Source organism: Streptopelia decaocto, assembly GCF_964273445.1.
Source record: "Streptopelia decaocto genome assembly, chromosome: 7".
NCBI classification, from domain to species: Eukaryota; Metazoa; Chordata; class Aves; order Columbiformes; family Columbidae; genus Streptopelia; species Streptopelia decaocto.
Genome location: NC_138661.1, coordinates 24,632,070 through 24,646,517, shown reverse-complemented (window position 1 = coordinate 24,646,517; position 14,448 = coordinate 24,632,070). Strand labels below are relative to the sequence as shown.

Here is a 14,448-nt window from a genome sequence, read left to right as displayed (position 1 = left end):
CTGGCACTAGCCTTGCATTCTATCTACAGAAGGGTGAGCTGAATTTGGCTGTCAGTTGTGCTGCATTAACAAAGTGGACAAGCTAATTATGAGCATGGAATCTCTACGCAAGAAGCATAAAGATCCATCTTGATTCTCAGCTCCCAGAAGGACCATGCAGTATCAGCAGCAAAAGAACCCATAAGTACAGATTCAAAATTCTCTCCAAGAGACAATAAACATAGAAACAGGCACCTCATTTGACAACAGCATTTCAGATTATGACTGACTGAAGTAAGGGCTTGCATTTGCAAATGTGTCTGTATCCCTCTCCTTTTCTCTATGGACTCCAATTTATTTCACTAAAATCCAACTGCGATAAAATACTGGAGTCCCTCACTGGCCTTTTAGCTGCCAGGAGCACCTGGATTACTGGCAACTTGCTAACTTTGAAATCTGAAAGCAAAAGGTTTAAGACAAAACTATAGAAACTGCACACGTGTGTCTGGATCTGTTAGTCATCAGGGCATCACGTGGGGATTGGAGATTACGGTGCTTTTCTAGGGGAGAGCTCACAGTAACTGTGTGACGCTGCAGAGCTGAATGAGTGAAGGAGAAGGACTCTGGCAGAGAGACAGAAGTGAATATGCAGAAGTCTGGAGTGATCAGAATAGAGCTGGGCAGGAAGGAAGAAAGGCAAGAAAGGATAAGGGAGGAGAGAAAAAAACAGGAACAGATGGATCGGTTGTAAAGAATTTAAGGACAGAATACATCATTGCAGCTGTATAGTGTGACTTTGCCTTGTGAGTAGACCCGTTATTTTTTATGTAGGAGAGCATGGTGTCAGTTTGGTAATACATCTTTATAAGTGTTAAAGGAAGTGAAGTTGTACTCCACAGAATATAATTTTTCTGGAACTCAAATGTTGAGATAAATGCAGGAGGATTTGCATAAAGTATCTGCCTGAGGACTGGCACTGGACTGCGGGAGATGAAATGCATTCTGGGGGTCTCAGTTTCCAAGACAAGTGAGAAATCTTGCCTAAATGAGCTGTCTCTGCTGAGACAAGATGCAAGAACTTATCTTTTGAAAGTGGCATGGTTTTGCCAGCATGTGCATTTCTGTTCTGAGGTCGCTTAATCATTTTACTTCAAATCACTGGAATAAGGTGACCACAGCATTAGTAGTTGAGTTGTGCTTTGGTGGTCCAATACCATTTACTGTTGTCTTTATCCTGCAGAATCAGCTTCCAAGACATGGGACAATTAAATGTTTTAGGCACATTGGAGTCTTGCTGGTGGCTTGAGTGTTCACCTGTCTTACTCTGCCTTTTTCATACCAAGTTCAGGCACAGCTTCATAGATACAACGCTAGTGAGATTTTGTAAACTAGAATTCTCAATTTTTTCTTTAAGACTTTTATTCTTCCTTAGTATATCTCTTTTTATCTCTGTCTGATTTGATGCTTTTACCTGTTAGGGTGACCTCCACTGAAAAGCAACTGAATGAATTCCAGAACAACCTTCATGGTGCTGCATCCTATGAGCCAGGGACAAATTCCACAGGTAAGTGCTAGTGCTGAAGATCAGGAAAGCAGTGGTGGGCATGCTGGGATGCTTTCTCAAGAACTGGCAGGAAAAAAACTTTCTCAGCAAGCAGAAGAAACACAGCTGCCTGTACTGCATGTAGTGGTTTCTAGGTAGCAGTCTGAGTTCAGCTGTGCAGGGAATTTATTTCTCCTGGGATTAAAAAGACTAAACAGAAGGGAGCAAAGGCTGCATTTCATAGAGTTGGAAGAGGAAGATCCCTAAAAATGTAGCTGGGAAAAAAAAAAAACTTGGCTAAAATGGCTCCTCTTTGCATTAGGCTTTGGCTCAAAGATGCTCTGTTGTTTAAGCTCGGCCTGTAATAATGGGCCAGGACATTCTTTACATTTTTCTTCCGTGTTACAGAAAAGCCCCGTAGTTCAGAAAGGCATAGTTGAGGCTTGTGAATCAGCTGCATAGTGAAGTTAATCAGCAGAGGTGAAAGTTCCCAAAGGAAAATGACTGAGACTTACAGAAGCAAATCTTCATCATTCCCTAGTGGTTAATTGATTCAAACAAGTTTATCTGCTGTTAAGGTCCCAGTAAATGAGGACCCAATTAATTTTGCACTGATGCAAAATTAATGCACTATTAGCAGGTAGAGTGTAGTCTTGATGAAACCATATTACCCATGGCCCACAATAATTTGTGATGGTGCTGTAATAGAATTTATGGACTAGAATGCTTTAAAATATTATGTTTCTGACCTTTTGTTTTGCTGTGAAAACCCTGAAAACATGACTTCAGTATCACTAATGCAGTGACCTTTGTGTTTTCACAAGCTGAAAGAAAAGCTTGCATAAGGGTGAACCACCTAATTCATCTCTTGGATATTTAGCTCTGAAACTTAAAGATGACATTTCCATTATTAATGTCAGTGATTTTATTGCTGATCCTCTAGCACAAACATTCAGCTAGTGCACTTATTGTACGGTTCCAAACTGCCTCCCACGCTTTACCATCTGCCAAAAACTCCAGTTTTCCTACCAGAAATTGTATAGGGTGAATAGCCATAGTCAAAAAAACAATTCTACAGTACATTGGAATGTGACGGTGTAGGAATGGAATATAATGGGACTATCAAAATAAATAAAATTATGTCAACATGGTAGTATATGTATAATTGAGGCAAAAGTTCTGGTCTACTGTATGGTTCAAGTTGAGTTCTTAGTAAGTACAGTATATAAAGGAAGGTTACACATAAATTTACAATTAAATGTAAAAATTGAGTTCTCAATATATTGACCAAACTGGTTTGCTGAGTGGACTTAGATGCAGATGTTTGTGTGCTCAATTCTGCCTTTTTCGGGGTTTTAAGAGCACTCTCAGAGTTGCCACACTGTAATTTTAAACCTCTGCAAGAGATTTCTCTCTATCTCCTATGGGTACTCTTGTTGTTACATGTCTGTGATAACTGTAGGTAGCATTTTTCTATCCTTCCCCGTTTCTGTGAATATTTATGCAAACCACATGCGAGGATTGTTGATACTATGAATGACGGAAGGCAACAGCCAGAGCTGCAGGAAGAATATAGGCTAGATAATTGCTACAAAGTTCAGGGTAGTCACATTCTCTGGGAGGAGTGAGAACTGAGAACCTGAGCTCATGTTCCCTTCTGTAGGACAAGGCGAGCAGCACTGTACTAAACGTATCCTCTCTGAAGCTGAAGCAAAGGGTTTACCGTGCCATTTAGCTAAGAGCGTGAAGGCTTAGACAGAAGCCTGGTTTGGCTAGGGTGAGGCCAGCAGAACCTTGGTGGGTGGGTCACTCAAAGCTTCCTTGTTGCTCAAAGAGGTATATAGCTCCAAGAACAGTGCCAAATATTGCAGTGATTGAACTAACTAGAGCAAAGCATTTGTTCTTGGAAACTTGGGAAGGATATTTTTTTCACCTTTGCACCAAGCCACTGGTATGCATCAGAGGCTGCTGTGCCCAGTCTGTGTGTCTCAGAAATTACTCTGGTCCTTCCTGCAGGAACAGCTGGTTTTCCTCTTCACTCTCTCCATTGATTGCTTACACTAGGGCCCTGATTTCCCTCGTCAGCAGCTTATTTGAGGTTACTGTTTCACAGGTATTTAGTACCCTAGATACCAACTAGAGGGGTTGGAGACATAAGTCATAAAGCAGATTACAGAATAAACTGCTAGCATTTAAATAAAGGTGGCTGTGAAAAGTTGTAGAGATAAAAAAGGAACCACGCAGAACTTCTGTATAAATGTACCAATGTTGAAAAATGTCTGAGAAGATTGAATAGGCCTTCTCTAACAGCCTGAGGGTACCTATGGGGGTCTGCAGAGAAGCAGCAGAGGTGTATCAAAAATGACCTAACCAAAAGTAAGTATGATGCTCAAAGAGCAAGTCAGGCAGTATGGAAACTTTTAACCAGATTGTTCAGAAAACAGTTCACCAGTAGTACTGTAGAATACTGGTTGTAGATACTGTTGTGCAGTGGGTTCAAGCTCTTGAGGACAGATCCCTTGAGATGGAATAAAATGGAGAATAAAAGTCAGCATTTCTGCAAAGCAGCTCAGGGTTCTGAAACAACCCACCACTACAATAAGTGTGGCAGCCTCTCATCCCTGTGACCACATCCTCATCTCATGGAGAGGCAGAAGTGGTGTGTGAGCTGAGTGCCACTGGCATAATGAGAGAGAAGGCAGAGATTCTCATGAGTATTTACAGACAGGAAGCTAAATCTGCAAGCTACCATTTGGGCATTATTTGTAGTGTCTGAACAGACAGTTTCCTATCAAAGTTCCAGGAAGTTTTAACAGGCTTTATTCTATTAAAGAAATCACAGAGTTGCTGAATGTTAGGAATTGGAAGGGATCTCAAAAGATCATCTAGTCCAATCCCCCCGCCGGAGCAGGAACACCTAAAAGAGGTTACACAGGAAGGCATCCAGGTGGGTTTTGAATGTCTCCAGAGAAGGAGACTCCACAACCCCCTCGGGCAGCCTGTTCCAGTGCTCTGTCACCCTCACTGTGAAGAAGTTTCTTCTCATATTTAAGTGGAACCTCCTGTGTTCCAGTTTGTAACCATTGTCCCTTGTCCTATCATTGGTTGTCACTGAGAAGATACTAAGAATTACTACCTTTATGGAACATTGAATGTGCTTCTGACATGATTTTCACTGAAATTGAACACCTAGCTGCTAGTGGGTTGTCAGTTATTCTGAAAAAAATTGCTTTTTAAATTTTATGTTACTTTGACGGTCCCTCGCATTACACTGATTGCTTCATGGAATTTAGCAATTCAGTTAGTATTAGTGAAATAGGGTGACTGGGAACTAAGAAATCAATTCTCTTTTCCAAGTCTTCTTCAGAATATAGCTTGCTGAGTAACCACTAAGATAAGTAATATGATGGGTTGTTCAGTTCCAGGTTGTCTATATGAGGTTTTGTTTGATATGATGAGTTCAGATGATGAAGAAAGGAATCTACAGGCCAGTCTTTTTTTTTTTTTTTTTACTGTATATACTAACAATGTAAGATGTATGGTGATATTTTGCCATATGTTGCTGGTTTTTCTGTTCCTCTCTAGTGGCATTAGGTGAATAGTGCATTGCGAGCGGCGGGGGAACAAGCTAGGCCAACCCAGTGTGAGTGATAACGCATTGTTCACCTTTATTGCTCTTAACGACACATATTTATAGAGCTTACAGTAATTATGCATACTTGTCACCTGCTGATTGGCTTAAGTCCAAAGGTTACATTTGCCTTGACCCTCCTACCTGCAGCTAGCTGGCCGCCTGAGTTTCGCGCCTTTTCAACTCCCCCCTCCCTGGAGTTGTTTACAAGATTTGTCAAGGTCACAGTGTCCTTGCTGTTCCCTCATGATCAGCAGTCTCTGCTGAGGCCTACTGAGGCACTGAGGCCTGGTTATGCTAAGCGCCTATAACATGTCAAACCATTAACTTATCAGAACACAACTCTTATTAGAACAAACATTAGAACACAACTCTTATTAGAACAAACTCTGATCGTGCAACTGCTCCAAGGATTCATGTCCTTTATCTTTAAGCCACTCCCTAACAGTGCATTAATTTTTTTTCTCAAGAAAGTGAAGTTCTAGCTAAAAAAGGGTCATACTTCCACCAGAATTTAGCTTTTGAACAACTGGCAAGAGACATCAAGGAAATTCTGTAGCTAAGTGGAAGACCTCATAGTTAGAAATTTACTATATTTACTGTTCTTCCTTTTTCGCTAACACAGAGTAGGTTTTGGGGACAATAGAAGATGAAGGGCACTTTATGAAAATATAACAGCATAGTCTCAAGTAGCTTCTACATTTCTGCAAGAACCTGGAGACAAAAACAATCTGAAAGTGCAGTTGTGGAGTGGATGCACAAGGTGATGACCCCAGCTGATTTTATTTGATTTAGTTTAATTTGTAAAGGTAACAGCAACTGAGTGAAATTTGTCTTCTGTCTTTGTGCTTCTCTTTCATTTGCTGCCAACTTCTTGAGAGCTTGCAAGATTTTTATTTTAAAAGCTTCAGAAGACAGAATGTCTCTGGGGTTCTGTTTTCCTATGGCACAAATATAATGTGCTAATAACCTGTATGATTACAAATAAATATGAATCATGATTAAAATTGGGCAAGTCCATTGCCTGGCTCCAGACTTCACAGGACTTTCACATTCTCAGACTGATTAACAGTGATGCAGTTTTATTGTGCTAATGTTTATATTACTAGTGTCCACACAGCTTTTCCACTATGTGTGTGGGAGAAGAGAAAAGGCATTAGACTTACTGATTAGGGAAGGTAAATGTTAGTAATATGCTATCTGAGTTTGACAGCAGCAAAGACTGCTAATTCACGCAGTTGCAGATCTTTACCTAGTCTGGTTTAAAGCATGAATCCGGAACTAATTTATTTGTATTCTAGTTCTCTTGAGAATACTTCATACAAAAGGTGAATGTTGAAACTCAGAAGCCAGGGAGGAAATTTCTTGGGCCAGGTGGTACAGGCTTGATTTTATTCCCTGTGATTTCCAGGTCTGTATCTGAGCTTAGTTGCAGGATGATGCACAGCTGTCTGTTTATTTTGGACATTCACCTGGCCCCCATATCTGCATGAATGCCAAGTCTTGAAGGTATGCAACTCTTTGAAATAAAGTGTATCATCATCTGTAAGGGCTTAAAACTGGATCCTGAACTGTCGAGAGACTACTTGAAGAATATGTGGATTAATAAACTGGTTTGGATCTAATCTATGTAGGAGGCAGGCTGCTGGTCTTAGTTTTCTAGTGATTTCCTTCTTTAGGGTAAGGTGGAGAGCAGTGTCTGAACACCATCCAAATAAGGTGAATGTGCAAGCAGTGTGGTCCGATACACAGCAATGAATGTAGCTTGCTTGCAAACTAGTGATAGTACAGAGCAATTTTACGCTTACTCTTCTCTGCATCTAGCACACTCCAGATTTTTTCATTTTACAGGAGATCTACAGGTAGACTGTGTATTTCTGAAGGTTTTTTTATATCCAAGATTATTGTATGGCCCTTCATAAGAAGGTCGTGTATGTCTTGTTATTGAAGACCTGAAATTAGAGTTAATGTCGGAATTGCTAAGCTGTGACTGGCTGTTTTCTATCCACTGCTTGAATTAACATTATTCCTGGAGTGCAGCCTCTTTCATATAAGCTTAAGGAAAGAAGAGATTCTTTTAGCAGGTGTGCAAAAGTACAAGCTTCAAAATTGTCCTGCATCAGCAAAAAAGAAAAAAAAAAAGAAAAATACAAGTAAACACAGCAGACATTTAAACAACACACATACAATAACATTAGATTGTTTGCCAAATATAAACAAAGAAAATGCCTGAGATTTATCAGCCAGTGTCTCTCAACTCTCTTGGAGCACAAAGAGTGGGGATGGGATGGAATGGGATGGGATATGTACTGTTGCCACTGTGCATGGCCTGTGTCAAACTCTCAGCCACTTGCTACAGTAGGATGGAATTCCCAGCTGCCCAGCCTTGTCCAGGCCTCTTCAGCTTCTGCCAGGCTCCCCAGCAGCCTCAGACGGCAGTAGATTGTTGAACACCAGTGTATTTATTTTTATGTTGTTACCACATTCCCAAGAGGAGCCTTGGCTATGATTTCAGCTGGTCTCACCATACTGTCCAAATCCTTCATCAGGAGCAGCTGGGAAAAGAAGTCACTCAGGTTTCTGCACAGCACATTGCTGGTACACCTCTTCCCTCCCACTAATCCTGTTAATTCCAGTCTTCATTTGCCACCCTCCTATTCTCTCTTGTTGCTGTGACTGACTGCACAAGTGGTGTTGACTTTGAAAGGTGACCTTCAAATGGGCACCTCGAGTAACCCCTGCCTCAGACTACTTTGGCTACATATGCACAAGATATCTTATGATGCAAAAGAGCAGCTTTTGATGTCACCTCAGTACTTATCTTAGTCCAGCAATGGAGTAATGATGAGCTCTTCCACAGAAATCCTTCCGGAACCACCTGTCTGGCTGAGAAGCTCTGGGTGGGTCACTGAAAGGGAACTGCAGTGTGATACCCAACACCCTGCATCAAAAGACCTCCTCCTTATCCCATTTTTAGTGCTCTTTGAAGGAGCAGAGAGCCATTACCTAATGACTAGCAATGAGCAAACATTGATTTCTCTAACCAATACCTTTTAAATAGATACAAATGATCCACAGGGCATGATTCTGTTCAGGTTTATCCAGTTACCAGAAAACTGTAAGTCTCATTAAATCCCAGCAGAGTGTAAAGCTCTGCCAAAAGCAGCATTCCAGGCCCTTCTCAGTTCATGTTAAGATGATAATGTCTAACTCAGTCATTGCCTCTCAGCTGGAGCTGAGGGTCAGTGCTCACTTCTAATGATGAGAAATTATATTAATCCTTAGCTCGTGTGAGCAGCCTCCCTCTCACACCTCTAGTCAAACTTTTGCCTTTCTTTAATGAAAGGAAGGAGCTTTTTCTTGTTGCTACTGGTCTCATGCCACTGAAATGACATTCCAAATCTCAGGACCACTGGGAAAGCAGGAGAAAAAAAGAAAGGACAGTCTCTAGAAATTGGCTTCCCTGGTTAAGAACTAGAACCCAGTTTGAATTTTAGGAGCCTTCACTTCTGACAGGCTCAAAGAAAACTCTGAAGCAGGATAAGTAATGACTTCAGGCAGTTGGCATTTTTGTCTGCCTGGAGGCTGAGTGTTGCTTGTTCTCAGTAGTTGGGTGATGGCGAACTGCCTGCATTTCATTGCTGTGTTGGAAATGTCATTCAAGATCAGGTGTGCAAAGACTGGGGTGAGGTTATATAATGCCTTGGCTACTTCTGTCTCACATCTGGCCCTTTGGCATTAAGCTACCTATAGAGAGGATGACTTTGCCCATCCAAATTGGATTTTGTTTTAATCTGGCATTATTTTATTGAGACTAAAAATAGAAGCCAAAATGTGTGTGAATAGGGTAAAAGGAGTGTCTGGAGTTATGAAATGAAATGTGGGCAAGAGCCAGAGAAGAGAGAGCCACAACAAACCAGGGAGTAGGTAGCTGAACAAGAGAAATCAGAGTGAATGCTGTCAAGTACAGAAAGGCATTAGCAGTAAGGGTGGGGAGCCCACCCCGTGTCTTCTCTGCAACATGGGGAGTGGGAGGGCTCATGCTGGCTTCTACTGCTATTTTTCCACTTGCTAATGAGGCTGCTCACCATTTTTCTCAGGCGGGGAGACTTCACTCAAATACAGTTGTGGGTGCTGTTTGTGTCACCACCCCCTCCTCAAGTAAATTTTCATGCTGCTTTCCCGTGCCTGCCCAGTACAGCAAGCCAACTTGAAATTGTGCCCAAAAGATGGGGGAGGGCACGCTGGCCTTCTGTTGTCAGCTGTCCTGGCTTGCTAGCATCAGTCGCAGATGGATATAAATAAACCCTATCCATTTAGTGCCTTTCTTAGTTGCACTATATATTATCAAGAGAATGCTGGGCATCACTCTAGGATTAGAAATTCCCTCAGCTCTAGGATAAAAAAATCTGAATTTCTAGGATTATCAGAGCTTCTCAGGGAGAATGGAAGTTCCTGTTTTCAACACTAGATTTGGGGGGCTTCAACGTGCTTCTCAGTTCTGCCACAGACTTGCTGTGGGTATGATGAAACAGCCCAAACTAGCTCTAAAAAATGTTAGCATGGGTCCTTGACCCAGTGCTGTCATCTAACCTAGTGCTCTGCTCTGTCTCATTCCTGCAGCTTGAAAGCAGAGTAGTTTAGGTGCTGGTGTCTGACCCAGACTCTGCACATCTGTGCTGGGAAAGTCTACATGACACTGAATTTTAGTGTGCAGGTATCCCGTAAATGACTTTATACAATTCCTGTGATTTCCTTGTGACTCAGAATCATACCCATTAAATGGATGTAATTCTTTTCTTCCCACTATGTAACTGTTCTAGGTACAAAAGTGTTGAGGTGCAGTCATCGATGACATAGTAGTATGTAAACATGCAGGCAGACATACAGGCAGATACTTTACACCTCCTGGCAGGCAGAGAATAAAGGAGATTCATTCTGTTGTATGTGGTGATTCACTCCAATGACTCTCATCACTAGGGAGAATCAACCCTTAAGGTTGGCTGCTATCTGGAATGTGGGGTTTTTTCTGTCTCCCCTACTCAACCAGAAGGAGGTGGAATGCTCACCAGTAGCTTTGAAATTATAAGACTTCATAGAATTATATACATAAGTATTTATGAAGTTAATAAATTAGCCATGAGCTGCATTCATCGTAGGAACCTACATATTTGCTTGTAGACATAGGAATGCCCCTCTCTGTGTTGAGTTCTCAAGGTAGCCATACAAGAGGAACTCACACAAACTGGTTTTAATTCCATTTATGAGAAAAGGTAAACTATATTGTACATTTCTGTAGGAAAAGGAAGGCCCAAAAGTCTCTTCAAAACAGGAAGATGAGGTTGAAGTTGGCTGCCTCTTTCCTGTCACTTTGTTTCCTTAATTTCAGCATATTGCCAAGGGATAGGTTTTCTGGACTGGTATCCTATCTTAATACACATCGTTGACAGTTTGATTCCTAATTCAGGTTCCAAACTTTGTGTGCAGTGACACAGCTGGCAAACCTGCTTTCTAAACATCTTTCCAGATCCTCTGTACTGTGTGATGTTTGGCTCTATGCTGGGCTTTCAAGGAGAGTGTATTTTTAAAAATATAGCAGTATTTTTAATAAACAGCTCTCAACAAATGTCTCTTGCATTTAGGAGCAAGCTGATGTGCTAAATACATAGGACAAGCTTTACCTACTAGATTAGCTGTTAGCTGTAAGATGCAAACTGTCCAAAATAAACCTGGTACATTTCCAAGTGTTTTGGATTTTTCTTTTTAAAGTACTGTCTAAGGACAGATGACATTGACTTTTTCCCATAACATGGCTAAGTAGGAAAATGTCTCAGTATGTAGAATTCAAGTCTATCTCTATAACAATGGGAAGAAAATGTTTTCCTTATCCTCATTTTGTTTCTTTTAATGATCAACCTTTTCACAACCCCATCTCCCCTGCATCAAGGTTCTCAGCATCTTTTGGAGTGGGGAAGTAGACTCCCATGGGTAAAAGGCACGTAGAAGAGACAAAGCATATGGGGGAAGAATTCAGAGCTACTGGAGGAGCATGTGAAGAAATGAGTCAGAGGTGAAGAGGGTGTTCTGGGGCTTGAGAAGAATACCAAGAATACTTTTTCACACAGTAGCTTATTAAGTTAGGTTTTGTCATACTGATTTTTGACCTCATCTGTTCCTGTAGAGAGAAGTTGTGTGATGGGGAGACTCAGATTTCTGATGATGGCTGACATTTGCAGAGCAGTGCAGCAGTTTTTCTCCACGAAAAAAGTCCCTTGTGATTCATCAAAATCTTTGCTTTGTGTTTTTTCCAGCCTCTGCTTGCAGAGAAGGACTAACACTGAACACCAGGTGAGGAATCCAGGGTGTTGCTTCAAGCGTGGGTCAAAGGCAGCAGTGACTTCATACCATCACACTCCCATAAGACCCAGGAAAGAGTGAAGAGGAGATCCTGGTGAGGGGAGAACCCACTGAGGAGAGTGCTTGAACATCTGTAGAAGCTGGTGATACACCTGCAAGCTGAGGTGAATGGCTGCCTCTGAGAGCTTCTGCTGCTGAGTCTTGGGGTCTCTTCCTCACACCTCTTCTTGATCACTAACCATGAAATCTTTCTGTAAGACACAGGTCCTTCAGCTGTCTGTATTGTTCTTTCTAAGGTCTAAGCTTGAACATAAAGTCTCATTTGCTCAGCTGTTTCAGTTTGTCCTAGTCTGGTAAGAGCCAAGAGTCTCTGCTGTCATCGTATGGCAACCATTAGCAGAGAAAAATATTAGAACATACATCTGAAGACATCCATGTTGGTTGCCATCTTGAATTTTGGCACAGAGCCGTGGAAATCATTGGTTTGAATAAAGTCATTTCATTTGTTTGTTTTGGTTATAATTTCAGTTATTCACACCCCCAAAATATTTGCTGTCATTATATTGGACAGGATTTAAAATCTGTCTTTATATTTCACTGCTGGATGCTTATGTTCTGTGTGGCTTATTTTTGTATTTTGATTTCTGTTTGTTTAAGCTTTGTAAACTTTTAAAATTGGCTGATGTTTTCAGACCCAGGCTTGAACCCTAAGGCACAGGTGGCTCTTATCAGTTGCAATGGTGGCTTGGTGAAGCACTCCATTTAAAATTTGCCTAATGCTATGAAAATTAATTTGCTTGTGTTAGAAAATAACATCAGCAGCTGGAAAATGTATTGGAGAGATGATCCACCCATCCTTTAAATACACAGGAAGCAGCTTCAGCTCTGGTTCTTTGTTGGTGCCAGGTTAAAGGAAAACTCAGTGTTTTGCAACTTCTGCCTTGTCAAGCAGGAAGTGGTATGACTGTAATTCTCAAAGGGTACAAAATCTCCTGTTGTTTGTATCAGAGCCCTCAGAGACTGGATTCTAACAACCTGTTTGATATTATTGCACAGCTCCCTTGTCATTTCTAGCCTGTACAGTCAGTGTTAAGGCAGCATTCTCATGTGTTGTCAGGTAGATAATGATCAACCCAAATGGCTGACAAAAGGAACAGTGTCAGAGGAGGAATGTGTTTTCTCTTGAAATGATTGTGTTTATGTTTACTCTTGGATTGTGCATATTTTCTGTCATTCAAGACCAGACAAATTGTGAGAAGATGAAGTAGTTATGTTCATACCCTGTTAGCTTTACTATCACTTGCTCAAGGCATGAATTCATAGGACAGAACATGCATTTTTCTATTTCTGTTCCGCTCACAGATAGAACAGACATTGAATACTTCATTTGTCCAAAATGCTCTGATGTAGCTGTTCCCTTTCTTAGTTCCTTGGTGTATATTTCATTTCCTAGACAATCATGATCCTGTTCATTTTCTCTGTATTCTTCATCTCTGTTCTTCAAGAACTCCACAGCATTAGTCTGCTGCCTGTGCCACCATCACATATCAGTGAACAAGAGACTGGTGAAATCTTGTGAAGTTACTTTCAGATCATGTCCCTTCTGTCTTTAGTCACTTAATTCCACCCATGGATCTCTGAGGTAGATGTTTCCACTGGAGCATCAAGTTGTTGGATCATGCTTACTGAAAATTAAGTTGCAGAAGTTGTTACTTCAATCTTCTGCACGTTCTCAGTAGCTGTGGGCTTCGAGATCTTGGGCCTGTCTTCTCATAGCCTGCTCTGCTACGTGTGGTATTGGCTACAGCCTCCAGCTTCTTTCTAGAACTGTTGGAGGTAGTATTTCGCTGTAAGATTTAGCTTCAGTAAATAACAGATTCCATTCCTTTATTTTCTCCCAGGGGAACTGAATTATCCTTATTCCACTGGGTTTCATTTGCAGGATAGAGTACCACTAGGATATATATCCTTGTACAACCCTCATCTCTGTTTTTGTTCTCTCGTTTCTTTGTTCAGGTTGTCACAGCCACCACTGAAAACTATAGAGAGGTTTGGAGAACAGAGATTTAAATGCACAGTTGTTCCAGGAAAGGTGATTGTCTTCAGAGCATCATCAGCAGAAGCAGTATTCTTACATCTTTGTCTGGCAGATCACCAGTTAGTACTGGCTTATTATGAACATACGTTAATTGTTTTGTCAGCTTTGTCAGTCTCCCACCTACTCATTTTGGGGGGGTGATTTGTACTTAGTTGTAGCCAGAATATTTTCTTCTTTGCATTGCATGTTAGATGTAGTCAACACCCCATCCGTAACTGTGATGACTTACTAGGAGTGTATCAGACATCTTGTCTGATTTTTGATATATTCAGAGAGATGCACGTTGCAGTCTAAGACTGCTGTTACCTGTTAGCAAGTGCAATAGAGAATGAGGAACAAATCCTGTGAATCCAGCCTCTTATTTTTTCCATCTCCCTGTAGTCCTCAGCCTGGAGTCAATGTATGCCTTTGTGCATGGTGGATACTGTGTACTTAAGGATAACATATGTATTTTGTCTCTTTGCAGCTCTGCTACTTCCATGTGTGTCCCTTTTCAAAAGCTTCTCAGAGAGCACTTCAGTTAAGAGGTTCAGTGGGAAGGCATAGAGCAGTTTCCCACACCTCTTGCAGAGAAGGCATTTTGCAGGAAGTGTCTTCTAGTACAAGGGAGGAAAGGGGTGTATAGCAAACCATTTTGGATTTATAATAGTTGCGCATGAGTGGAGTACAGTTACATATATGCTCCTCAAGTGGGGATTAGTTTGTCGTTGCTCTTAAAACATTTACTTCCCTGTATTCATCAATGCATTTCATCAGAAGTGCCTTTGTTTACTGTGAGAAAATAAAATTACCAATAGAAAGCCCCAACAATCATTCAGCATCTACTGCAGTGGTGAGACT

At 41.2% G+C, this 14,448-nt stretch overlaps 1 protein-coding gene across 3 annotated transcripts in view; it reads left to right on the top strand.

Moving 5' to 3' along the window:
- The window catches only part of TTLL5 (tubulin tyrosine ligase like 5), a 136,361-nt gene extending 124,343 nt beyond the window's left edge, over window positions 1-12,018 (top strand). For all 3 annotated transcript variants that reach the window (XM_082058450.1, XM_082058448.1, XM_082058449.1), the window contains 2 exons: window positions 1,458-1,543; window positions 11,465-12,018. In XM_082058450.1, coding sequence (XP_081914576.1) covers window positions 1,458-1,543; window positions 11,465-11,505 — 127 coding nt within the window. In that variant the 3' untranslated portion in view covers window positions 11,506-12,018. The remainder of the gene's footprint in view (window positions 1-1,457; window positions 1,544-11,464) is intronic.
- Window positions 12,019-14,448: the final 2,430 nt, after the last annotated feature.